Source organism: Indicator indicator, chromosome 22 (assembly GCF_027791375.1).
Source record: "Indicator indicator isolate 239-I01 chromosome 22, UM_Iind_1.1, whole genome shotgun sequence".
Classification (NCBI taxonomy): Eukaryota; Metazoa; Chordata; class Aves; order Piciformes; family Indicatoridae; genus Indicator; species Indicator indicator.
The window spans coordinates 16,910,032-16,936,585 of NC_072031.1; the positions used below are offsets into that span (position 1 = coordinate 16,910,032).

Sequence of the window (26,554 nt, forward strand, 5' to 3'; positions counted from 1 at the left end):
GGTTCATCTTCAGCTGCTGTCAATCAACACCCCCAGGGCCTTTTTGACCAGACAGTTTCCAGTCACTCTGCCCCAAGCCTGGACCGTTCACGGTTTTGTTGTGATCCAAGCGCAGGACCCACACCTGATGCTCGTCCAGGACGGTCCGCGATGGTCCGCGTCTGGCTCGAGCGACCCCCTCCCCTGCGCCTCGACTGTGACAAACCTGGATTGGGGGGACCCAAATCTGGCTGCTGACCTGCAACCCCCTTACAGCTGTGCACCCTCCCTCAGATGCAGACCCCCGCTGTGGGTCCGTGGGAATCGCGTTCGCAGATCCCGGCCGATTCCGGTGCGCGGTAACCGAGGCGGAACGGAGCGAGGCCGGCCCCCACCACCGCCCCCGCAGCGCTGCCATTGGCGGCGGGGCTGGACCGGGGCCGGGGGAGGCGGCGGCGGCAGCGGCAGCGGCAGCGGCAGCAGCAGTGGCCGGTGCAGCCTGCACCCCCTCGGCCCTGGCATGTCACGGAAGAAAGCGGCTCGCAGCAAGGGCGGCGGTGCCGCTCCCTCCGCCGCTCTGCCCTCCGCCGCTCAGGGCAGCGGCCGAGCTCCCGCTGCCGGTTGCCCGCGCGGCTCCACGCCCGAGCTGCCCCGCAACGGCGGAGCGGCGGCCGGGCGGCCCTCACTGAGCAGCAGCGGAGAGTTCTACGATCTCGCTTTCAAGGTGCGGATCTGGGCTGGGGTGTGGGTGCTGAGAGAGCTGCGGGAGATCGGTGCACGGTGCGGGTCCATCGGGTGCGGGCACAGAGGCTGCACTGCCGCGGCTGCCGGAGAAGTAACCGGGACCGGGCGGGCATCCTTCTTTCCGAGCCCCAGTATCCCTCTCTCCTAGCCCTGTATCCCACTCTCCCAGCCTCAGTTTCCCCACCATCCTTTGCCGCCCAGTTCGGGTCTCTGGCAGCAGATCCCAGTGCTCGGTGTGGGACTGCACCTTCAGGACTTTCACAAGTGCTGACAAAAGGCTTTGTGCTCAGACCAGTTGTGGCCTTCTAGTTGCTCTCTGACACCCACACCCCAGGGCTGTGACATGGGTGACTGTTCCCTGAGTCATGTCCAACCTGCTCTGGCTGCTGTTGAGGCATCTTCAGATTGTGCTTGGTTTTAGGGCTCAGATGGCTTCAGGATCTGGTGACCGAGTCACAGACCAAATGCATTTCAACCCCCTCAGTCCCCCTTTCTTTCATGCACCTGATGCAAGCCCAGCTTGGAGCTCCCCAAGCCATCCTGGCCGAGGCTGCAGCTCAGGCGATCTATCCGACTGCAGCTCCAGCATGGATCTTCCCAGCCAGCTGTGGGAGATTGAGCTTGGAAAAGATGGAGTTGGCTATGGCAAGCCCAGCCCTGGCTTGGTGCCCATGGCAGCCAATGTGGCTGTCATCATGTGAAGGTTGAGGTGAGGGCTGTCCACCAGCTGAATTTGGTTGCTTTGGTAGGTGGTTTGTCTTAATACAGCTGCAGTAACAGTTCAACAGTCTCCCTAAAATGGAGCCACCTCTGTGTTCCCCAGCACCCTGAGCTCACCTCTCTGTGCCCAGGCAGGGGGTATCCTTGGGCATTGCCCCCATGGGACAGGGATGAGCCCAGCAAGGTGTCAGACAAGCTGAAATGCACCAGGTGGTCACAGCCTCTGGCTGGTTTTCTACCAGTGGCAGAGAAAAATTGCCTCATATTCAGTCAAACCCCAGTTTATTAAATTTTCTTTTCCCCTCACCCCCATCTGGAGGTTCCTGAGCTCTGCCAGAGGCAGTGGCCAAACACGAGTCATGGGCTCAGGGCCAGATCCTGATTGCTGAGCCCTTGGCATGAGCCTGGCCCAGGGTGCTGCAGCCTGCCTGGGTGAGGTGTCAGCAGTGCTGGGTAGGGAGAAGCTGCCTTTAAGGGTCACTGTGCTCTAGAACAGAGGTCTGGGAAGTTAAAAATAATCAGTACTTGTCTTTTCTACCCAGAATTACTCTTTGCTCCCCCTTTCCCTTGGTTTTGTGCTGTTACTCCCATAGTCCCATTATGCCAGAACCTGGCTGTGCATGGTGCTCCCACAGGAGACCTAGCAGGGGTGGGTGATGGAGCACCAGAGCTGGATCTCAGTGGTGTCCCCCTGCCCCCAAACAAGCTACACCCACAGCTGGGGCTGCTGCAGCTTTTCAGGAGCTTGAGCTGTGGGGTGGTGCTGGGGTTAGCTGCTTCTGATGGCTCCAGCACGGGTTCGGAGTGACCCAGGGCAGTGCCAGTCACGGGCTAATGGTTTGTGGTAGGCTCACGGCAGGGAGAGGGAACCCTGCCATGGCAGCGTGAAGCTGTGCAGATTGGCATGGGTGCAGCTCCAGGATTTCTCCAATGCCAGGAAACTGTTGTCACAGAATTACAGAATCAACCAGGTTGGAAAAGACTTCAGAGATCATCAAGTCCAATCTGTCCAGCTGGGAGGAGCAGGATTGGTGGCCCTGGGGACCAGGAGGGCTCAGGAGGGGTTGTGGTTTGAGCAGAGGCTGCAGAGGGCTGCACTGAGAGCAGTTCTGGGTCTGATGTGGCTTCTTTGTGGCAGGTGGGTGCCTGCCCCACCTGCATCTGGGTGCTGCTGGGTGGGGAAACCGAGGCAGGTGGCACTGGGAGCTGCCCACTCAGCACCCACTGAGGACTGGGAGAACAACTGTGAAGTTGTGTGGGTCCTGCTGAAGGAGTTTCTTGGCTGAGAGCACCCTGGAGTTGGTGCTCCTTGTTGGGGTCTCCCCTGAAGTCTTCATCCTAGAAGGCCCCAGAGGTGATGGGGTGTTTTGGGGTGCTCTGGGCAGTGTGAGCCCCATGACCATCAGGTCACAGCTGGCCTCACCTGGTCAGCACCTCTTGGGTGTCAAGGCAGGGTTGCGCCCCCAATGGGGGGCGGTGTCTCTGCTGGCTGGGGGAAGGTGTGGCTCCTGGGCTGGGGCTCTGGGGGTGGGTAACAGCTGTGATGGCACTTCCTTCCCAGAGCCTGGTGTCTGACCCCCTTCTTCCTCCCTCCTTCCTTCCCTCCCTTCCTCCCAGGTGATGCTGGTGGGTGACTCAGGGGTCGGCAAAACCTGCCTGCTGGTGAGGTTCAAAGACGGAGCCTTCCTCGCTGGCAGCTTCATCTCCACCGTTGGGATTGACTTCAGGGTAAGTGCCTGGGGGTCCCTCAGCCCCTGCCCATGGGGTCTGGCATGGTACCCATAGATTTTGCAGATGAGTGACAAAAGTTTGCTTCAGGGACTTCAACCTCATCATCCTGAGCTGTGGTCAGCTCTAGCCAGGGCACCTCAGGGCTGAGTAACCATCTGATGGTGGCAGCAGCCTTCTCATTACTGTTGGAAAAGGATGGGGAAGCTCCTCTTCTGCTCCAGGTCCTGCTTCATGAAAGGAAATATGCTGAGGCTGAGCATCTGCCCAATGAAAGTGTCTCCCTAAGCCAGTTTCAGTGTTTTAGTTAAGGGCTGTTTGGTTTTATTAAAAAACCCCAACAAACTCAAGTCCCCTGCAGGCATCTCCTCAGCACAGCTTTGGGTGCCAATGTGGGAGTGCAGTGCAGTATGGAGTGGCCCTGCTCCCTCTGCCAGGAAGGGTATGCATTGTGCCAAGAAAATCTTTTAACTCCCAGAGGATAATAGTTTGGGTGGAGCATCCTGGTGCTGGGGCAGCCCCTAAGGCGTCGTGTCAGGACTGTGCAGTGCTGGTGAGGACAGCAGGAACCTGCTCAACAGAGGGGATAATGTGGGGCAGAAAGGGAGACACCTCTTGTCCTGCAGTGCCCTGGTGTGGGCAGAGCAGCGTTTGCCAGGCAGGAATGTCTTGGTGCCAGCTCGGGTCTATGAAGCCTTTTCTTGGCCCTATTTCCCTGGGGGAGATGGTGGGGGTTGCCCAGGGATGCTGTGGTCCAGGCAGGCCCTGGTGAAGGGGAGCTGTGGTGCTGCCATGGGCACCCTGGGCTGTGGAACAGGCACTCCTGGGATGAGATGGTAGAGCAACAGGGGTGGTGACTTGGATGGCATCAAACCTTGTGGCAGGCTGGGAAGGGCAAGCAAAGGAGCTTTTGCTACCAAAGCAGCAGCCAGCAGCACGCCTGGCTTGGGTCCCAGGTGCCTTCTGGTTCCCCAACTATCTGCTTCCCCCCAAACCATGAGCTTGCTGCTCTCCAGGATATCTGACTGGTGCCACAGGCTGGGGGGGTGGAGGGCTCAGCCATCAGGACCAGGGCTGTGCCAGGTGTCTGTGCTGTCCCTGCTCATGGCCATTGCGCTGTGTCATGGCTTTTGGCTCTGCGGCGCTGCTGTGGTGGGGGTGGGTGGGTGCAGTGAAGATCTGCTGGTGGTGCCACACACTGGTGTTGCATCTTCCTGATGCCTTTTCTCAGCAAGATCTCAGATCTCCCTCTTTCTTGGAGGGTTTCTGGGAGCTGGGTGTCTCTTGCAACCTGCTGTTTCACTGCATGTGTGAATAACAGTGGCTTGGTGAGGAGTGGAAGAGCTCAGAAAGCTGCCACAAAGCAGGTTCTCCCCTGCAGACAGGCTTCTGGTGCAGCAGCACCTTGTGAAGCTGGTAAATCCCAGCCCATCCTTTTATCCAAAGGTAATTACTGGGTGTTCCAGGTGTTCTTAAAAGGAAAAGCATTTTATTACCCATGGCAATGATTGATACGAAGGGCAGTCATAAACCCTTGTGACTTACTGACTGGGGCTCTGAACCAGCTGTAGAGAGCAGCAATCAAATTAGGGGTAATTTAGTCCTGTAATGGACCTGCCTGAGCCACATGGGTTTGAAATGGGCTGATGATACAGCTGGGAGGGTCATGTAAAACTCTTGATTCATAGAATCCCGGAGTGGGATGGGTCAGAAGGGATCCTAAAGACCATCCAGTCTCAACCCCCTCCCATGGGCAGGGAACTCTCCTACCAGCCCAGGTTGCTAAGGGCCTCATCCAGCTTGGCCTTGAACATCTCCAGGGAGGAGGCATCCACAGCCTCCCTGGGCAACCTGTTCTAACCTCACTGTCAAGAATTTCTTCCTCGTCTTCAGTCTCAGTCTCCCCTCTTTCAGCTCAAAGCCATTGTCCTTCTTCCTGGCACTACAAATCCTTGTCAAAAGTCCCTCTCCAATCTCTTTGTAAGGCACTCATAGTTTTGGAGAGGGGGCATAGAACTGGTTGTTTGATGGTCCCTCTCCATTTCCACTGTGATCCCCCTGTGTGCAGGGGCTGTGTAACTCTGCTCCTCCCACTGCCTGCATCATGATGCAGATGAAGCTCTGGGATGGTAATGCTGGAGGCTTCTGCTGCAAGAGCACATTTTGGGTTTAATTTGTGTCTGTCTAGCAACAAACCTGTCACATCCTGGCTTCTTTTCTCTGTAAACCCAGGATTTGGCAGCAGGGTTCTGGCTGGAGCAAGCAGGGCTGGTGGGACCGCATGTGGCTGGGGAAAGTGACCACTGAAGGTGACCCATCAGTCCCAGGTGGTTGCTGGGTGTTTGCTCTGGATTTGGACTGGTGTGAGAGGCATGGAGCAACCACAGGGTGCTGGTTTGGTGCATTGGGGTTTCTAAGCAGGGTTCGTGAGAGTCACTCAGCCTTCCTGGTGGCAGAGACCGTGGGGATGTCCCCAAGGCTGGGGCATGTGGCAGCTGTGCTCCTGTGCACGTGTGACCTTGCTTGGCCAGGAGCCTGGGTAAAGGCTGGGGACATGGTGAGGACAGAGCTGCCTGGCTCATAGTGTTGCTTTCAGGACTGCCTCTTCTCCTCTTGATTCCAGCTGGTGCCTGAGAACCACCCTGGGGTGGGACAGAGCCATGTCAGAGGACAGCTCCTGTGCCCACCCAGCTGCCCACCACCTCCTTTCCCAGTTCATCCACTCATCCCAGTGTGTTCCAGCATCAGCCACTGGTTTTTGGGGGTGTGAATGGAAATGGATAGGAATCTGTTTAAAATGAATCCAGGATTCCCATTCCCAGTGCTCTGGAGGTTGTTTCCCTCCTGTTTGTGGTCGGTGGAGAACCTCCTCCACTGTGTGTGTTTGTTGTTGTCTCTTAAACAAAGAACCATGTTGATCTGAATCTGCTTCTAGGGAAATAATGATCTTAGTAGTAAAAAAGTGCAGCAAAATAGTCCCAAGTTTTCCTCTCAGAGATGCTGGGTCCCTCAGCTCTCCTCCCTTTGAAAACTGGTTTTACTAGGGGAGTATCTCTGGCTCCTAAGGAATGCACCAACCCACCCCATTCATTCAGAGCAGTGCTGAGGTGTCCAGGGTGCTGAGCTGGGGGTGCACTGCTGAGGTGAGCCCCCTCATGTGGGTGCTGCCACGGTATGAGAAGTCTTGCTCCTGGCAGGGTTTTAATCTGAGCAAGGGGCTGGCTTGGGCAACAGGAACCTCTCAGTCATGGTGCTGCTTCCACCAGAGGGGAAATCCACCTGGGGGGCAAACCCCTCTCTGTCTCTGGTGTCTCAGGCTTCAGGGTTTTCAGCCAGGGACAGATAATGAGGATCTTAATTATTCCCTCTCATGAGCTGTGGTGTGGCTGTGCCAAACTGTGTTAAGAGGTCTGCTTCCTCCTCTTACAGAATCACAGAATGGTTTTGGTTGAAAGAGACCTTTATGATCATCAAGCCCAGCCCTTACCCCAGCACTGCCAGGGCACCACCAAACCCTGGCCCTCAGCACCACATCTCCACAGCTTTGAAACCTCTCCAGGGATGGGGACTCCACCACTGCCTTGGGCAGCCTGGGCTGGGTCTTGACAACACTTCTGGGAAAGAAATCATTCCTCATATCCAACCTAAACCTCCCCCGGGGCAACTTGAGGCCATTTCCTCTTGTCCTGTCACTTGTCCCCTGGGAGAAGAGACCAACCCTCACCTCACTCCAGCCACCTTTCAGGAAGCTATAAAGAGCAATGAGATCTCCCCTCAGCCTCCTTTTCTCCAGGCAGAACAATCCCAGCTCCCTCAGCTGCTCCTCATCAGCCCTGTGCTCATCTCCAGAGCTGGAGGGTCTCAACAGATCCCTCTGCTTGGGTGCAGAGGGGGTGCTTAGTCTCTCCCCAGCTGGCTGGGCAGGATGTGTGTGCTCTTCTAACTTCATCTGCCAGGATTTCAGGGAGAAGGGTCTCCTGGAGAAGAGCGGCTTTCTTCCTCAGGGGTGTGAATCCCATTTCTCAGTGCTGCTGAAGGAGCTACCTTCTGCTGTCATGCAGAAACATTGACAGAGAGGAGAGCTGTGCAGGCAGCAGCACTTCTGCCTGGTGTAGCAGCTAAGTAACAGGAGCAAACAGCTTGCGAAGCTGAGAAACCAAAGGCCACATGAGCCCACGATGTGCTGACAGCCAGCTCCATGGGGCCACCTCCATTTCAGGTGCCCAGCCTGTTGTCACAGCCCCAAGCTTTGCAGGGTCAGGCAAATTAACATTTTTGTACTAATTGGACCTGAAAGGAGAGGAATCTGAAAGAAAAAAAAAATCAAGATGAGCCTTTTCTCCGTGGGAAGAGGTGCTAATGAGTTTCTTTGCATTAGCAGGGGAAATGGGTTCTGTGTTAATCAGTGGGATGGAGCCATTAGGAAGAGCTTTGCTGATGGCCTTCAGAGCAGGGCAGCTTATCCTTGTGTTCTCTGAGCTGTGCAGTGGTATTGGTCCTCTTCTGCTGCCCCAAGGAGAGGCAACCCGAATGAAAGAAGAAATGTTTGACACTGAGGGTGGTGAGACCCTGGCCCAGATTGCACAGAGAGGTGGGAGCTGTCCCATCCCCGGCACCATCCCAGGTCAGGTTGTTTGTGGCTCTGAGCAGCCTGTTCTGGTTGGGGATGTCCCTGCTGACTGCAGTGGGGTTGGACTGGAAGAGCTTTAAAGGTCCTTTCCTACCCAAACCAGTCTATGAACATCTTCCTGGCACAAAGCAGGCTTAGGTGCTGCAGGAGGAGGAGGAGCCAGCCCCTGTGCTTCAGCACAACTTTGGGCTTCCCAAGCAGCTGGCTGAGTTTTGATGCCTCCCCGTTTGCACCAACATTCCCAGGAGGAGTTTCTGCTGGTTGTCGCCCTGTGGAGCCCTGCTGTGCCCCCTGCTCCAGCCTTGGCCCTGATGCAGTTAATCTGCATGCTGTAAATAAAAGCTGTCACTTTTATTTTATTTTATTTTATTTTATTTTATTTTATTTTATTTTATTTTATTTTATGTCACCCTGAGTGGTGAGGACTCTTGATTACACCCAGCCCTGTGCTGCTCCAGGGCTGCAATCACTGGTGTCTAATGTGGGGTTTGCATAAGAGGTTTTTGCATCTCTGTTTGGTGTCTGCGTGTCTGCCTGTGTGCACCTTCCATCAGCAGCTCCTGGCTGCCTGCTCCCTCCCTGGGTGAGGTTAATTTTGCAGATTTCTGAAGGTGTTGAAGAAGGGCAGTGATATGGTGCTGAGAGAGGTGGTTTAGCACCAGACTGGTTAGAGTTAGAGAATGGTTGGAGTTGCTGAAAGGCCTGAAAGGTGACTGAAATGATTCTATGAGTCTCTGAAAGCTTTGTTACAGCCATGTAGGGTGTGCAAAGTAGCTGTGGTCTGGATTCAGCAAGTCTGGTCCTGGGTCTCCAGTTGCTCAGAAGAGGAACAGGTAGATGCCCTTATCGTCTGATGATCCTTGGTTGGCACCTGCATCCCTGCCCTTGGAGTGATGCTCCAGTCCCACATCCCTTTGAAGGGTTGGTGCAACCTGGAGCCATCTGAAAGCCAAGGGCTGGCTTTTCTCTCAGTGGTTGGCATGGAGCATTAGCAGAGAATGATTTTTCTGACAGATCAGTCTGGAAAAAGTGGGAGAGGATCTGCTTGGGCACTGAGCAGAGGGCTTATTCTCTTCTGTTGGCATACTTTGTGTGTAGGTGGTGATGTGTCAGGGAGGTTGGGCAGGGAGATGCTGCAGGCTGTGTTGGGTGGGTTTAGGTTGGTCCCTCTGGCGCTGAAGGGGACAGGTGGTCTTTACCTGGCAGAGGCAGCTCAGTGCTGCCTGCCTGGGTCACTTGGGACAAATGTCCCCTCCATGGGGCTGTGGTGCCAGTGGCAATGCTGGTGCTACCACTCTGGACTGGGTAAAGAGCCATAAGGACCAGGTGTTCCTGAATCCAGCAGTGGGTGAAGCAGGTCCTGGAGAGCTGGCACAGGAGGGCAGGCACTTGTTGGTCCTTTGATTTCATCACTGCCTCTGAGGATGGCTTCTTCTCACCTGCTGCTGGCTGCTGTTCCCTGCTCCCAGGGCTGGGCTCTCAGGGAATAAAAAGCCATTTTTCTTCACAGGAAAAGGAGCCTGGCTCTACTTGCAGTGGCTGCTCCCCTCCCTTGCAGAGGGACCCAGCTTTGCAGAGCCGGAGTCATTTGCATGCAGGGTTCAGTTGCCAAGAGATGCTGTGAGCAGTGCCCGTGGCTGCAGCTGCTGCCTCACATCTGCTTGTATTTTATTCATGTGTCTTTAGCTTTTGCATCTGAAAAATGACAAACCCTCCTCATTGTGCTACAGTTCTGCAGCACACCAGTAAACTGCAAACACTCCTGGTGCTGGTTGTAATCCTCAGCAGACAACAGGCTCCATTCCTGCCTTGAGGGAAGCAAATAAAAGGAATCAGATGAATGTCTCCAAAGCAGGGAAGTGCTTGAGCTACTCTTGAAATGAGCAGCTGAAGCAGCCTTCAAGAACCAGAGCCTGGTTCAGAAAACTCTTTGCCAGTTTGCAGGATGGTGTGAAGGTGCATTCCTGGCTCCCAGCACCCCGGGGCCCCTCCCATCCCCTTGGTGTCTGGCGCTACCACCCAGAATAGATTGGGTGTTTAATCTGAGTGTGAAATTCTTGCATCCATTTCAGCTGCCAGCCAGGGATGTGGGGCTACATGGGAGATGCTCCTGGAAGGGCACCAGCACCTCACAGTGAAGGTGGTGAGACACTGGAACAGGTTGCCCAGGGAAGTTGTGGATGCCCAGTTTGCTGAAGTTCTTCCTCAGGACCCATGATGAAGCTGGACCCACTCAGCTCCAGGTACCAGCACTGCCAGGGGGAGCTGTTGGTGCCAGTACGCCTGGCTCCTTTACACCAAACTTTGCCTAGGGAGGCTGTGGATGCCTCTTCCCTGGAGGTGTTCAAGACCAGGCTGGATGAGGCCTTGAGCAACCTGGGCTGGTGGGAGGTGTCCCTGCCCATGGCAGGGGTTTGGAACTGGATGATCTTTGATGTCCCTTCCAACCCAACCCATTCCATGAATCCGTGAATCACAGTCTTTGGGCATCTGTGCCCTGCTCCACATCAGTTTCACAAGTTCCTGGTGAAGGAGCAGGTTGAGGAGGAGGCAGGTGCTGGATGAAGGCTGTGAGCATACAAATGTGGTGCGTCTGTGACTCTCCACGTGGTGCCAAGTGAGAAATTGCCCCTGGGGGAGACCAGTTTGGGTGCCAGAGCATCAGGTGCCCCAGAACCCTGCCAGGCGTTACTCTGGGTCCACTCGTGGTGCCTGGGAGGGAGCATTTTATAGACACCAAAACTTTGAAATGGGTCTGGAGGAAGCCTAAATGGTTTGAATGTTACATGGAATACATTTGGCTTTTCACTTTCATCTTTGCTTTGTGCTAAACCCTTGAGTTCAGCTCTGCACAACTTGGGGTTTTTTTGAAAGCAGAGGGAGGGCAGCTGGCTCTATGGGCATGGGTGGGGAGCTTCTTCCAGCTCCATATGGGCCTTCAGGGTCATCCCTGCCTCTTGGGTCTCGTTTTCTCAGCCCCCCTGATCCCTCTGTGGAACCACTTACTCCTTTCCTTCCCACTGACTAGCTGTTTACCTTCAGGAGGTGTATTCCTAGTGGAGATACTGGTGATGTTGGTAGGCGTGTGTGGAGGAGCCACTTTCCTCTTTGTGTTTGCAAAAGGGTGGAGGGACCTGAGCCATGGAGGCAGGAGGCAGGATGGTCCCACAAGTGGCTCCAGTGCTCCAGCACACTCACAGCAAAGAATTTTCTCCTCCTGTTCACATGGAAGCTCCTGGGTTCCACTTTGTGCCCACTGCCCCTTGTCCTGTCCCTGGGCACCACTCAGCAGAGTCTGGCTCCAGCCTCTTCCCCCCAGCCTTTATCTCTTGCTGAGCATTGCTCAGCTCCCTTCTGGGGCTGCTCTTCTGCAGGCTCTCAGCCCCAGGGCTCTCAGCCTTTGATCCTCACACAGATGCTCCAGGCCCTTCAGCATCTCTATAACTTCTGCTGGTCTCTCTCCAGTAGTTCCTTGTCTCTCTTGGACTGTGGATCCCAGTTGGATACATGCTGCTGGCCCCATCCGGAAGTGATGGAGCTGCCTCTGCTCCCCAGTGAGGGATCTCCAGCCCAGTGGTGTAACTCATACAGCTCTGTCTGGCTAGCAGAGGCATCCTGGCTGAGCACTGACGTGAAGGATTGCAGGACCTCTCAAAGCCAGCAGAAAATATTTCATCTTTATGGCTACACTGGAAGAATATTTCTCCCTGATCATAACTAATATATGTTAAGAGCTCATGGTCCTTCAGCTTTAAAGGCTGATGCTTACTACCCTGGTCCATATCTGTCCCAGGGTGAGGAGAAACCCAGTGTGGGTCTGGGGACCTCAGTGACTTGGGGAAAATGTTGGTGTGACAGATATAGCAGGTTGAGTCAGTGCTGCCAGAAGGCAGGAAAGGTTTTCTAGAGGTCATAAGACCAGCAACATGTCTGTGAGGATGCAGCTGGTCCTGGTGTGAACATCTGGACAGGTTTTGTTTTGTTTTGTTTTGAGTGGGTTTTCTAGATGTAATTTCTCGAGGAGAGGGCTGATGGGGAGCTGTGTCCTGCTGCATCAATGCAGCCCGACCAGCCCAGCTGGATGCGGTGTGCACCTGCAGCCAGCCCGCTCCTCCTCTAGCCCACCCCTGTCGCAGGATGTTTTCCTCCTCCCTGCCTGATGTCCCTGGCCCAAGTGTGACATGCAGAGAAATGGAGCTTTTGGCTTCTGCAGCTTCGCTTGCGTGGACATCACTATGGCAACCATGCCAGTGCCTCACCAACGGGCACCAGCTGTGGCATTAAGGTGGTTGCCAGGGATAGGAGATGGGGTGAGCTGTGTGCTGGGGGGCACAGGAGCAACAGGGGATCCTGCCCTACCACTGCTGCTGCTCTTCAGGACCCATGATGAAGCTGGACCCACTCAGCTCCAGGTACCAGCACTGCCAGGGGGAGCTGTTGGTGCCAGTACACCTGGCTCCTTTACACCAAACCTTGCCCAGAGAGGCTGTGGATGCCTCCTCCCTGGAGGTGTTCAAGGCCAGGCTGGATGAGGCCTTGAGCAACCTGGGCTGGTGGGAGGTGTCCCTGCCCATGGCAGGAGGTTGGATCTGGTTAATCTTTAAGGTCTCTTCCAACCCAACCCTTTCTAGGCTCATGCTGTACCACCCCCTATTAAGGCTTTTTTTCCTCCCAAAGTGAGCCTCAGGAGGCTGTTTCATGGATCTTCAGCTGCTCTGAGAAGTACAGAGCCACCCTTGCCCAGGACCTTGGGAAGTGATGCTGAATTTGGTCCAGATTTCAGGACTTTGCTTCCCGTGAGCCACTCAACAGCAGCAGTACCCTGCTGCTTTCTCTGAGCTGTTGACTAATTAAAAGCCAGCTGCAGAGCTGGATGAATAATTCAGCCCAGGCTCATTGCTGGGGGGTTTGTAGCAAAGACCCTCTCTGGGGGCCTCCTTGTCAGAGGGGGCTGAATGAGCATCCATCTTGCAACAGGGGTTTGGTGGAGGGTTGGTCCAGTACCCCTTTATGTACTGGGACAAGGTCTCCCCTAAGCCTTCTCTTCTCAAGTCTGAACAAACCCAGCACTCTCTGGGCAGCCTGCTCCAGGCCTCCAGCACCCTCACAACCAAGAAGTTTCTCCTCCTGTTCAGATGGAACCTCCTGGGTTCCACTTTGTGCCCCTTACCCCTTGTCCTGTCCCTGGGCACCACTGAGCAGACTCTGGCTCCAGCCTCTTGCCCCCAGCCTTTATCTCTTGCTGAGCATTGCTCAGCTCCCCTCTGGGGCTGCTCTTCTTCAGGCTTTCAGCCCCAGGGCTCTCAGCCTTTGCTCCTCACAGAGCTGCTCCAGGCCCCTCAGCACCTCCATTGGTGCCTCTGACTGGGTCTGGGGGTATCATTGAGCACCAAAACCTGAGATCTGTCATTCCCAGGGTCTTCATGGATTTGTACAGACTGCAGAAGATCTCATTAGAGCTTCAGGGTCTCTCTCTTCCTCAGATCCTTTGAAGGCTTCAGCTGGGCTTGGATCTGCTGCTCAGCAAGGTGCCAGCTTTCAGGAGCTGTCTGCTGAAGCTGCAGGTGAAGGATGTGAGTGTTTGCGAGAAGCAGCTCCGCCTTCATCTGTCAGCCCTTTGGGGATGACAATTTTGTTGTCAGGGATGAGAAGTGCTCAGTTTGCAGCACTGTCTACAGAAGACAGCATGTTCCTGCTGCTGGGATGCTTGCTGCTGGATGGTCAGACCTGATAGGCTGTAATTGGGTTGTAAAGTCTGCTCTGAAACTCTGGGCAGGTTTCCATCCCTTTGGTGCCAGTTCTTTGCTTTGGAGAAGCCCAGGTGTCCCTCCAGCTGCAGTTGCAGGTCCAGCTGATAGCACACAGGAGAGCCTTTCTCAGCAGCACCTTTCTCCCAGCAGTGACCCTTCTGCCTTCAGGAAAGCTGTGGATTATAGCTGGGATCATGCCAAGGGTGGATGAGCTGCCCAGGAGGATGGTTTGGAGCTCCAAAACCAGGTTATAACGTTCTCCAGACTGGGACAGGTCAGTGGAAAACATTTGGACCAAGCTTAACACCAGGAAAAATTAATTCTTCCTAATTTTCCTGGAGGAGGGATGGGCTTACAGCCCCGCAGGCCCATCCTACTGGGCTGGGGTGCCGCGAGCCATACAGGTGAGCGGGAAGAACGACACATCAATGTGATGCAAGTTCAAATCCAACTTTATTGAACCATCAGTAGTTGCTTATATAGACCAAACATTTCCGCTCAGGCCTTCATGCAGCGAGCATGCGTCCTTCTATTGGCTACGCCGTCTTGTCCGCGTGTACTGCACGCACCCCTTCCATGAAGCCGATTGGTTAACATAGCCACACTATTTACATATCCTTCCTCTAAGCATCGCCATACCATGACCCCATGTTACCACCTAGAACTCAGTATAATCGTACAATGTTGTGAAAGCCCCAACACTGGGGGTCCCCTCACTGGGTGTTTTCTGGTGGATTTCTCTTCCATGAGACCCATCATTGCCTGGCTGCTCTGGGACCCAAACCAGTTAAAAACCCCTCCTGAGCTGGGACAGGTTTTGTGCTGGAAATGAGACAGATGAAGTGTGGTTCATAGGGACCTTGTGCCTGGAAAAACTGTGCTGGTCCAAATCATGTCCCCCACCATGTCTGAGGCTGCTTCTGTGCAGGGATCATCCTGTCTGTCATCCTTGGAGGTGACAGAGGGTGGAGCACGTGGGAGTGGGGCTACCTGCTGTCGCCAGGGCCTGGGTGGCTGGTGGGCAGTGGCACTGTCCAGCCCCACAGGCTGTTGTGAGGGGAGCACTGGGCACAGCAGCACTCCTGAGACAGGTACTGGCTTCTTTGAGAGGAAAATTGATGGGAGGCTTCACTTTCCTGCTGGAGCAGAGTACCCAGCTCCCTGGGTAACAGCAGCTGAGGGCCCATTTTTCCTTCTGGTGGCACTGGCAGGCACTGTGTTGGCTGTGAATGAAGAATGATGTCCCCAGCAATGCTCTGAGGAGGTTCCGCCTCTGCTTGGCAGTGCAGTGGTGTGTCCTTGATGGGGAAATGAAGATAAATAACTTAAAGTCCACCTTCCTTACTCTAGGTGCTGGCACAGATCAGCAGAAGCCATCTCTGCCCCTTTTTTTTCCCAGGCTGCTGGTTTAGGAGTCATCCTGGATATGTTGTTAAGATCTTTTCTGTTCTAAAGCGGGGACAAGATAAGGGATGGAAGAAAGGAAGGGGTGAATGATGCAGCAAGGTAGGGGAGAGCTGCTGCAGACCATCACTGGGTGGGGAGGAGGGACATGGCCATGGCTTTCATCTCCTCCTAGGATCCAGCCCTGTGCTGGGAGCTGCAGGGTGGACTGTAGCTCTCCTGCTGATACCCATCAGTCTATGCTGGCAGCCAGTAAGACCTGGCCAGGCTGGAGGGTTGGGGTGAGGAACCTTATGAAGCTCAGCAAGGGCAAATGTAGGGTCCTGCAACAACCTCCTGCACCCCCAGGTGAGGGTGACCTGCTGGGAAGCAGCTTTGCAGAGAAGGACCTGGGAGTGCTGGGGACAAGAAGTTCCCTGTGAGGCAGCAACGTGCCCTCATGGCTGAGAAGGCCAATGGTGTCCTGGGGTGCAGGGAGAAGAGTGTGACCAACAGGTCCGAGGGAAACTCTTCTTCCCCTCTGCCCTAGGGAGGCCTCATGTGGAGTCCTGGATCCAGACAGGGAACTGCTGGAGAGAGTCCAGCAGAGGCTATGAAGATACTGAAGGGCCTGGAATGTCTCTGTGAGGAGAAGGCTGAGAGCCCTGGGATTAAGAGCCTGGAGAAGAGCAGCTCCTGTCTCTGGGGTGGCTGTGGCAGATCTTATCCTGTGGGGTTTTAAGGATGGAATCTCCATTTCTGGGGCTGTTCACAGGCTTGCTCCAATGTGATGGGGACATCCAAAAGCTGGGCATGGCCACCTCTCCTGCCTGTTGGCATGAGCCTCAACAGCACCATTAGGTTTAAAAACAGCAGTGGTGTGAGTCTCACCTGCCTGTGCCTCCTTCAGGAAACTGCGTCCTTGATCACCCCAGGACGCTTCTTTGCTGGGCTGAGCCAGCAAAGTCACCAAGCTGCTGCTCCACCAGCATCCAGAGCTGGTTGGCTGCAGGACATGGGTGCCCTGGGCAATGCCAAGAAGTAGATCATGACTTGATTTCAAACTGTGTGATCTTCCCCAGATCCTCTTAGCTCTAATGTGTCCCTAAGACAGGATTCTCTGCTGCTTGCCAGCAAAAACCTTTTATGTGCAGCCTGATGTGGACAGAAGCTGTTAAGTCCCTGATTCTCTGCTGTGTCTGCTCCAGCAAGAGCCTTGAGTCTCATCCTCTGCAGGGCTGGCAGCTGGGGAGATGTTCACTGGGCTTTGGTGGGACATGCATGGCACTTGACAAAGCCTGCTCCTGCAGATGTCCCTGGGGGGGGTTGCAGGGTGTGGGAAGGGGCTGTGGTGCCCATGGAGGAGAGGATCCATGGGCACCCATGGAGGTGAGGGGTGGATCCATACCCACTTGGAGACCATGGGCTAGGGACATAGTGGAGACAAGCCTGAGTGGTGTTCCTCAGGAGTGGGTAGTTCCCTTTCTCTTGAACTGGGGAACCCAGAACTGGACCCAGTACTCCAGATGTGGCCTCACCAGTGCAGAGGAGAGGGGGAGAAGAATCTCCCTTGACCTGCTGGCCATACTCTTCTTCATTCACTTCAGGACACCATTGGCTTTCTTGGCCACAAGGGCACATTGCTGGCTCATGGGGGACTTGTTGTCCCCCAGCACTCCCAGGTCCTTCTCCCCAGAGCTGCTTCCCAAGACGTCACCCTCACCTGTCCTGCTGCAGGAGGTTGTTCCTCCCCAGGTGCTGGACCCTACACTTGTCTTGGTTGGGTTTTGGGTTTGGTGGCTTTTCATTTTCTCAGATGAAAAGGAAAATTTCTCCTTCAGTTTTGAGGGACCAAGTTTTCAGAGGGAGAAAATATGAGGCTGCTTTTCAAGCCATGACCTTGGCAAATGACTAGGCTGTCCCTGAACCAGGCTGCTGAGGCTGGAGCAGACTGAGCTGCCAGGAGCAGCTTGCTGGCAGTAGCACGTGTGTGTGGGAAAACTTTGGGGTTTAATGAGCAGCTTGGATGCAGTGTCCTGCTGGTTTGGGCACTTTTCCATATTGATCCTTCATCTGTTTTTGCAGCCAGTTTTGGAGGTGCTGATTGTCTGCTGCAGCTCCACAACTGCATCCCAGCTTCTCCTGGCACTGGGTTTGTGCTGGTGGAGGCAAGGGGCTCCCTGGGCTTTGCTGAGTGGGGCGTTGGATCCGGATCTTGCCTTGGCATGGGGCAAGGGTCTCACAGCATCCCTTCAGCCCCCACTATGGGTTCACACCTGCTGGGCTGCAGCTGTGCCGCACAGCACCCACCTGCACAGAGGGATGCTCTGGTGAGTGGGTGGGTGTTGGTGGGTGCTCCTGAAGCCAGAACTCTTCAGAGGCACTGGGGAGCCAGGGTGGGGGTTCCCTGGTTGGAGCCAGAATGGTGGAGTCCTCTGAGGAGTAGCTGAGGCAACTGGGCTTGTTCAGCCCAGAAAAGATAAGGCTGAGGGGAGACCTTCTGGCTTTCTCCAACTCCCTGAGGAGCCAGGTGGAGTTGGTCTCTTCTCCTAAGGAATAAGTGATAGGACAAGAGGAAATGGCCTCAAGTCTCCCCAGGGGAGGTTTAGATTGGACATGAGGAACAATTTCCTCCCCAAAAGTGTTGTCCAGGCCTGCCCCAGGCTGCTAGGACAGTGGTGGAGTCCCCATCTCTGGAGGGGTTTCAAAGCCCTGGAGATGTGGTGCTGAGGGCCAGGGTTCAGTGGTGGCCTGGCAGTGCTGGGTCAAGGGTTGGACCTGCTGATCTTACAGGTCTCTTCCAGCCCAAGCAATTGTGCAGTGACTTTCTGATGGAGTCAGCCAGCAGCTTTCCATTTGTCAGATTAATTAGGAAGTAAGTTAAGCCAGGTATCCAATTTACTTTTTAAGGCTTTAATTAGTGAGTTACTGCATGGAGAAGCAGGATTGTCCTGCAAGTGCTGACCCTGCGTTATCCTGCTTCTTTTCCTGCTGTGGGCTCAGGAGCCAGTATGGTTCAGTGGCACTGTGGGGACCCTGTGAACCAGGGGAGTGGCATTGCTCAAACCACAGCCACTGAAAATTGATCCAAGACCAGCATGGGGGCAGCATCTCTGATTCTGTAAGTGATAGAAGAAGAGGAAATGGCTGAAATTATGGGGAGGTTTAGGCTGGACATGAGGAACAATTTTTTTTTTGCTGCAAGAGTGGTCAGAGATTGGAAGAGGCTGCCAGGGAGGTGGTGGAGTCCCCATCCCTGGAGGTGTTCAAGAAACTGTGGCCATGGCACCTGGGGCCATGGTTTAGTGGCCATGGTGGGGCTGGGTTGACATTGGGACTTGATAATCTTAGAGGCTTTTTCCAACCCAAACTATTCTATGATTCTGTGATTATCCATCACAGGGTGCACTTTTTGAGGAGCTTCCAAATCAGTCATGGAATCTTTGAATGGTTTGGATTGGAAGGAATCTCAAAGCTCATCCAGTTCCAACCCCCTGCCATGGGCAGGGACACTTCTCACCAGCCCAGGCTGCTCAAGACCTCATTCAACCTGGCCTTGAACACCTCCAGGGAGGGGACATTCACAACTCCCTAGGCAACCTATTCCAGTGTCTCCCCTTCCTCCCTGTAAAGAATTTCTTCCTCGCGGTTGTTCTGCTGCCATCACTGGGGCTGGATGGTGCTGGGGCTGCAGCCAGCGTGGCCACTGGCATGTTGATTACTCTGCTTTTAACAGAGCACCATCTGCACTTCGTAATTTATTTTTTCTGGCATCTGCAAGGTTCCAACTTTATTTATCTGACATACTGAGGACTATTTAACTTAGGAGCATCATGTTCCTCCATCAAAGGCACCCTGGGCATTCCACTGCAGCCCTGGCTTGGTGATATTTGAAGAACATTGTCAACATCCCAGAAAAAAAGACACAGAAAACTGGCACAGCGAAGGGTGCCAGCAGAGCTGAGGGGTGGGCATGGATTTTGTGCTCCTCCTTTAAGGTGGGAGGGCTGCTGGCAGTGTTGCCTCTCTCATATTCAACTGTGCAAGGTGCAGAACAAGCTCCCTCAGCCCTGGGAGAACATTTCATGTTTCAGGGACTGACACACGTCCTCTTTTGTCTTAGGATGCTTATCAGTCATTAAACACCTCCTGGTGGTGCCTCTGAAGGGCTGTGAGCATGGGACTGAACTGCAGCTCCTTTAATAATAATAATAACGATAATAATAATAGTAATTGGAAGCTGGAAAGTCTGTGAGCTCTGGTGTGGGGGCAGACTTGGGCATCTGGTTCATGTGGCACAGACATGAGCTGTTGTGCTGCTGGCAGCAGCCCTCTGCCTTTGCCCATCCCACTATGCCCACCTTTTGCTCAGTCTGGGATGCAGGCAGCAGCTGCTGCTTTGGATGGCTCCAGCTGCAGCTCCTGCTTGCAGGAACATCTCTGAAACTCCTCCCCTGAAACCCTGCTCAGCTCCACACTCAAACCCCAGGGGATGCAGTTTTTCTCTGCATCTTTTCAACTGGCCCAGTAGCACCTCTCCTAAAATGTAGGTCAGTGGTTATTAGTGTGAAGCCTGCTGCTGCCAGCTTTGCTTTTAACTAAGCTCCTGAAGTGGAGGTCAAGGCATGAGGTGCAGCACTGGAGCTTCAGCTTTCTCAGCTGCTCACCAGATGCTTCCTGGTCACTGGTCTGTGCCTGGAGCTGGGGCCATGTTCTCCCTGTCTCCTGCTCCCAGAAGCTGGTCACCCATGGAGCATGGCCATGGTGGGGACATGGACACGTCCCTGGGCACAGCCCCCTCTCGGTGCGTGGTCTCCTCCAAGTTGGAGGTGCTGGTGCAGCTTTGGGGCTGCATGGTGAAGGACACTTATTTGGCGCTGTCTTTAACATGAAGCTCTTAGTTTCCTCATCCCTTCTCACCATCCAGCACACCAAGTGTTCCCTCTGAGAGCTGCTGATGCTTGTGCCAGGATCTCGAGCACTCCAGTGTCAATGGGGAGATGTAGAGTGGTCTCCTTCATCTGCAGCTCTTGACACAGCCTCCCTGGTGTGGTCTCTGGCAGGTGGCAGCAGCAGCAGCTCGCTGCTAGCTGGGGATGATGTCTGGATTTGCACTGTGCTGGTGCAGGGCCCAGGGCTCCCTGCTGGTGCAGCACTGGGACATGTAGCTAGGCCCTGGGGTTTTGGTGGGCAAGTTGAGCTCAGAAAGTAGATCTCTTGTGGAAAGCACTGGTGAAACTGGTGCTTGGAAGTGTGGTTCTCATGCAGCTCCTCTGCTTGGACTTCCTCCTTGCTGTTTACCATAATGAGTGTTTCTACCCTGGGCATGGCTCATGAGGAGATGCTGGGGGCTGAGGAGCACCTTGCAGCAGTGAGGACCCTCAGGTTTAAGCACTTCAAGCCTTCAGCAGGCCCAGTTTCATGTCCTGGGAGATAGCCTCAGCCTCATGCATGGGTCCTGAGCTCCTGGCAGCTCCCCACTTTGTAGCCTGGCTGCTGATTTTCATCGCTCCGCGGCTGTGAATCACTCCTGCTCCTCTCCCTCGCCCCAGTCACTGCCTTTGAAGGTGTTTATAGCCCACTACTGTCTCCCCTGAGCTGGCTGCAGCAGATGCTGCCAGTTTAGTGCTCGGCCTCCTTCCTGCCCTCCCTTCCTTGCCGGGCCACTGTTGATATGCAGGAGCCAAGATGCTCTTCTGCCCTGTTAGAAACCACCCAAACAGCCACAATAGAGCCTTGCTGGCACCATCCAAGGGCAACAAGGCTGGTGAAGGGTCTGGAGAACAAATCTTGTGAGGAACAGCGAAGGGCCCTGGGGGTGTTCAACCTGGAAAAAGAGGAGGCTGAGGGGAGACAGCTCCCTGAGAGGAGGCTGGAGCCAGGTAGGGCTTGGTCTCTTCTTAGTATCAGGTTATAGATGTAGAGGAAATGTCCTGAAATTGTGCTAGGGGAGGGTTAGGTTGGAGATGAGGAACAATTTGTTTGCTGCAAGAGTGGTCAGGGATTGGACCAGGCTGCCCAGAGAGGTGGTGGAGTCCCCATCTCTGGAGGTATTCAAGAAATGTGTGGCCATGGTTTGGAACATGGTTTATGGCCATGGTGGTGTTGGGCTGTTGGTTGGACTGGATGAGCTTAGAGGTCTCTTCCAACTGAAACAATTCTGTCATTCTGTGATCCTGGTGGAATAACACTGGGTGCCAGAACCCCGAGGTGCGTGGTACTTGGTGCTGAGTGCTGTGGGACATACAGGGATGGCTCTTGGCACCTGTGTACCACTGTTTGCCCAGGAGGGTTCTGGTGGCATGTCCAGCCCTGGGTGGGATAATCTGGGGCAGAGGCCGTGCTTCTGCTCACTGCTGCTGGGGAAGGTGGGCTGAGCTGATGAAGCTCATTTGGGGTCAGGCTGTGTGTCTGCTGGGGAGAGCATCCCACACCTGCTCTGGAGCAAAGAGGATTTGAAGTGGTCATAAGAAGTGACAGCAGGGTCCCTGGCTGTGTTTTCATCGTGTTCAGCTGCTTACCAGGTTAATTCCTCTGGATTTTGCAGGCAAATCAACCTCTTCTCTGCTCCTTCCTCTGGATCTTTAGGATTGTATCTGATCTTTGGAGAGGCTGGTCTAGCTTGTTGGGACAGTGGTTGCTCTGTGATGTGGTCAGCATCCATCCCAAGCCCCCACTGCCTGGCACAGGCACCCAGAAGGGCACTAATGGACACCCCATGGTCCTGCACAGCTCCCAGCTCAGTCAGGATGTGCTCCATGAAGTCATAAAAAGTTTCCTCTTGGCTTTGGAGCCCTGGAGCAAGCTGCCCAGAGAGGCTGTGGAGTCTCCTTCTCTGGAGGGATTCCAAACTGAGACCTGGCCACTGTGACCCTGAACAAGCTGCTGTGGGTGCCCTGCTTTAGCAGGGCGTTTGCACTGGATGATCTCCAGAGGTCCCTTCCAGCCCCACCATGCTGGCAGGTGGTGACTTGGGGGCAACCCTCTGAAGCAGCATGGAGGAGCACTGCCCCCTCACTTCCTCCTTGCCACCTTTCCTGCTAAAAAAAAGCAAAACAGGGAAAAAAACCACCAAAACAACAAAGCAGAGAGAAAGTGGTGCTCCCTGGGAGAAAAACGGGTTCCAACAGCAGGGAGGGGAGAGATTTTTCATATGGAGTTGTTGGCTGTGTCTTATAGAGGTGGGATGCTGCTGCTCATTCCTTCATTGCCAGAGGTCTCCCAGCTCTGCTGACGTGGGGACTGAAGCGTCCAAAGAGATGCAGCTTGCAGCAGACCCAGAGAATGATCTTCGGTTATCTTCTGGCTGCTCCATGCCGCAAGTGGCACAGGTGTGGGGACCAATGTGTGGGGAGCTGAGATCAGCCTGAGGGCTCAAGAGCAAACACCCCCTGGGATGGGGGACCAGGGTGCACAAGAGGTCTTCCTGAGGTCCTCAGTGTCCCACTCGCTGCTCATCAACCTTTCTCTTCTCTTTCAGAATAAGGTGCTGACAGTGGATGGGGTGAAGGTAAAGCTGCAGGTATGTCCCTGTGACCCCAGTAGCAGCTTCCACCTCCTCTCTGGGCGTTTGGGGATGGGCAAAGCCCCTCAGCAGAGGAGTGCCCAGAAATGGGTCCCTCATCTCCATCCTTTGCCCAGGACAGCCTTATGAGCACTTTTGCCTGCTCTGTCCCATTGATGGGCACCTGATCAAGGCTGGGGGTTGTTCTGGCCATGGTGACCCCTGTCCCAGCCCCCTGGTCTCCTTGGCACTCAGTGACAATCTGTTCTCCCAAGTGACAATCAACAGGACAAGAGGAAATGGCCTCAGGTTGCACCAGCACAGGTTTAGGTTGGGCAAGGGGAACAATTTCTTCCCCAAAAGGGTTGTCAAGGGCTGGACCATGCCATCCCTGGAAGGGTTTCAAAGCTGTGTAGATGTGGTGCTGAGGGCCGTGGTGCTGAGGGCCATGGTGCCCTGGCAGTTCTGGGTTAAGGATTGGACCCTATGACCTTAAAGCTCTTTCCCAAACCAGTCTGTGACTCTGTGCCTGGGGCCAGAGCTGGTAACACCAAAGCAGCACCAGTGGGGTTTGCCTGGGGTTTTCCACATGGCTCCTGCTTTGAAAGGACTGGAGGAGGGTGACAGGGATCCTCCAAAGTGATTCACATCCCCTGGCTCAGCCTGCATCCAGCAGCAGATTTCATATCAGCTAAGGGCTGAAGGACCTTCCTGGGGCTGAACTGAGCTGTTGGGTTTGGTGTTGGTAGGATGAGAGGCAATGGTTTGAATCTGGAGCAGGGCACATTTAGGTTGGACATTAGGATGAAGATCTTCACAGTAAGGGTGGTGAGATGCTGGGGCAGGTTGCCCAGGGCTGTGGTTGAGGCCCCATCCCTGGAGATGTTCAAGATCAGGTTTGATGTGGCCCTGGACAGCCAGCTCTGGTTGGAGGAGTCCCTGCTGCCTGCAGGGGGTTGGACAAGATGCCCTTGGTGGGTCTCTTCCCACTCGGTGCAGTCCGTGAATCTGTACAGGGTTTGGTGCTGGGTGGGTCCTGCAGCCCAGGTGGCAGCAGATCATGGCTGAGCCCTCTGCTCCCATCTGCCTTCCAGATCTGGGACACGGCTGGGCAGGAGCGATTCCGCAGCGTCACCCATGCCTACTACCGGGATGCCCACGGTAAGCCCCCCAGGGAGCCCCCTTGCTCTGGCTCTTTGGGGATCTCAGCTCCGAACTCAGCCCAGGTGAGCTGGGAAGCACCAGAGTGGCTTCCTCGTAGGAAGCAGCCACCAAGGATGGAGGAACGCTGCGTGTTGAGGTACAAACACCGCGAGTCTTACAAACGTCCTGATGATCAGCCACAGGGTGGCCAGCAGGACCAGGGCAGGGATTGTCCTCCTGTAATGGGCCACACCTCAAATACCAGGGCCCTCATTCCCAGGACATTGATGGGCTGGAGCAGGTCCAGAGAAGGGCAATGGGGCCAGGGAAGGTTCTGGAGAACAGGGCTGGGGAGGAGCAGCTGAGGGAGCTGGGCTGGTTCAGCCTGGAGAAAAGAAGGCTGAGGGGAGACCTTCTGGCTGTCTGCTGCTTCCTGAAAGAGCTCTACCTGGAGCGAGGTGAGGGTTCGTCTCTTCTCCCAAGAGACAAGAAGAAATGGCCTCAAATTGCCCAGGTGAGGTTGAGGTTGGACATGAGGAACAATTTCTTCCCCAAAATGGTTGTCAAATGGCCCAAATGGCCCAGGTTGCCCAGGGCAGTGATGGAGTTCCCTGGAGGTGTTTCAGGTGGAGCTGTGGTGCTGAGGGCCATGGTTGAGTGGTGCCCTGCCATGGCAGGGGTAAGGGTTCAATGCAATGATCTTAGAGGTCTTTTCCAACCCAAAAAATTGTGTCATGATTCTCGGATGGTGTCAGCCAACATCTCTCTGTTTGCACTGGCACTGACACACCATCCCTCTGCTGCTGCCTGGCACCATGACACTGGCACCAACACGATCCCTCTCTCCACAGCCCTGCTCCTGCTCTATGATGTCACCAACAAAGCCTCGTTCGACAACATCCAGGTACAGCAGTGGCAGCAGAACGTGCTGGGGAACAATTAGCCCTCAATTAAGGGGATGGAATCCTCATCTCCTGGGCACAGGGGACACCAAGTGCCTGCAAAACCACCCTGCTCAATGGCATGGGAGGTGCCATGGGGCATTAACATCTCAGGGTAAGGAGTTGTGATCCATCACACCAGGTCCTGTGAGGTCCTGAACCTGGAGCTCTCTCCGGGGAGCTGTAGGACCTGGCACCACTGAGGTTCTGAGCTGGACAACCCACAGGCACTTCCTCCATTTGTCCACAAAACACTGCCCAGCAGCCTTTGCTATGGAAGGTAACCAGTGTCCGGGACCAGGTCAGGCCCCCATCGTCATCCTCCTCCTCCCAGAGCTGTTCCAACCTCTCTCTCTCTGGCTGTCCCCCTCCAGGCTTGGCTGACAGAGATCCATGAGTATGCACAGCAAGATGTGGTCCTCATGTTACTGGGAAACAAGGTGAGCTCAGACCCATGGCTTCACCTATCCTGATGGAGCTGTGGGCAGGGAAGCCTTGGAGGGCAGAAGAGGACATAGGCATGGCCTTCTGGTACCCTTTCAGATCATCCCCAATGGCTCTTTGGCATTCCTGTTGGCAGGTGGATTCAGCCCAGGACAGAGTGGTGAAAAGGGAAGATGGAGAGAAGCTGGCCAAGGTGGGTGAGGTGTCCCTCTGCTCTGGTGCAGTGGAGTGGGAGGTGTTCTGACCCTGGGTGTGTGACTGTGCCACCACTTACCTGATGATGTGTACCAGGGAAATGGTTAACTGGAGACCTGTCTGATACAGAGTACATCTGAGAGCACTTTGCTTTTCTTCTCTTGTCTTGCTCTCCTCTTCCTCCTCACTTTCTCTTTTTACTTCCTTCCTTAAAATTTATTGCCAAAGTTGTGTGAGAAACACCTGAGCTCCTCTCCCAGGGTGGGCACTGATGTTGACCAGGACTCAGTGTGAGCCAGGCGCCCCCAGGAACATCCCAGATGTTGTTTCTGATGCCAGTGTGTCTTGTCCCACAGGAGTATGGAGTGCCCTTCATGGAGACCAGCGCAAAAAGTGGCCTCAATGTCGAGTTGGCCTTCACAGCCATTGCAAAGTGAGAGACTGGTGCATGCCATGCTGGGTACCTCTCCTGTGGTGGGGAAGCACAGCAAACACCCACAAATGTCACAGAATGCCAGCATGATGGGGTTGGAAGGGATCTCTGGGGATCATCCAGCCCACCCCTTGCTCCAGCAGGGCACCCACAGCAGCTTGCCCAGGGTCACAGTGGCCAGGGGGTTTGAAAGCCCTCCAGAGAAGGAGACTCCACAACCTCTCTGGGCAGCCTGCTCTAGGGCTCATAGCAAAGAAGTTTCTCCTCCCATTCAGGCAGAACCTCCTGGGTTCCACTTTGTGCCCACTGCCCCTTGTCCTGTCCCTGGGCACCACTGAGCCTCTTGCCCCCAGCCTTTATCTCTTGCTGAGCTTTGCTCAGATGCCCTCTGGGGCTGCTCTTCTCCAGGCTCTCAGCCCCACGGCTCTCAGCCTTTGCTCCTCACAGAGCTGCTCCAGGCCCCTCAGCATCTTCATAACCTTCACCACTCACCTTTTCATTCTCTGGGTTCCCACCTCCAGCTGCCATCACTTGGCCATCTCACAGGAGACCCAAACTCCAGAGCACCATCCAGAGCACCAAGCTGGACCAGGCACCTTAGGAGCAGGCAGAGAAATAATGTAAGTTTGGGGATTTTTTTTTTTTCTCTCACAGGGAACTGAAGCACAGGTCCATGAAGCTGCCCAATGAGCCCAAATTCAAGCTCCATGACTATGTGAAGAAGGAAGTGAGAGGCTCAGGCTGCTGCAGGTCCTAAGGTGCTGGGCACAGCTGTACAGAGACTCAGGCCCCTGCCCTTGCACCACGCTCTCTTTCTCTCTCCTTGTGGACAATGTGTGCATGTCTGTCTGTCTGTCATGTCTGTGTCTGCTAAGAGGTGAGCTGGGACGTGGGGAAGAGAGAAGCAGCAGCAGAAGCCCTCTTGGATGGCGTGAAGGTGCTGCAGCTCCATGCTGGGTG

General features: G+C 54.7%; 1 protein-coding gene across 1 annotated transcript; it reads left to right on the plus strand.

The window, feature by feature from the left end:
• Positions 1-499: 499 nt before the first annotated feature.
• Positions 500-26,351, plus strand: RAB26 (RAB26, member RAS oncogene family). Its single transcript, XM_054391118.1, has 9 exons — positions 500-703; positions 3,061-3,171; positions 22,415-22,456; positions 23,533-23,599; positions 24,433-24,485; positions 24,897-24,962; positions 25,103-25,159; positions 25,518-25,594; positions 26,249-26,351. Exons 1-9 carry the CDS (start codon positions 500-502, stop codon positions 26,349-26,351), a joined length of 780 nt encoding a protein of 259 aa, XP_054247093.1.
• Positions 26,352-26,554: the final 203 nt, after the last annotated feature.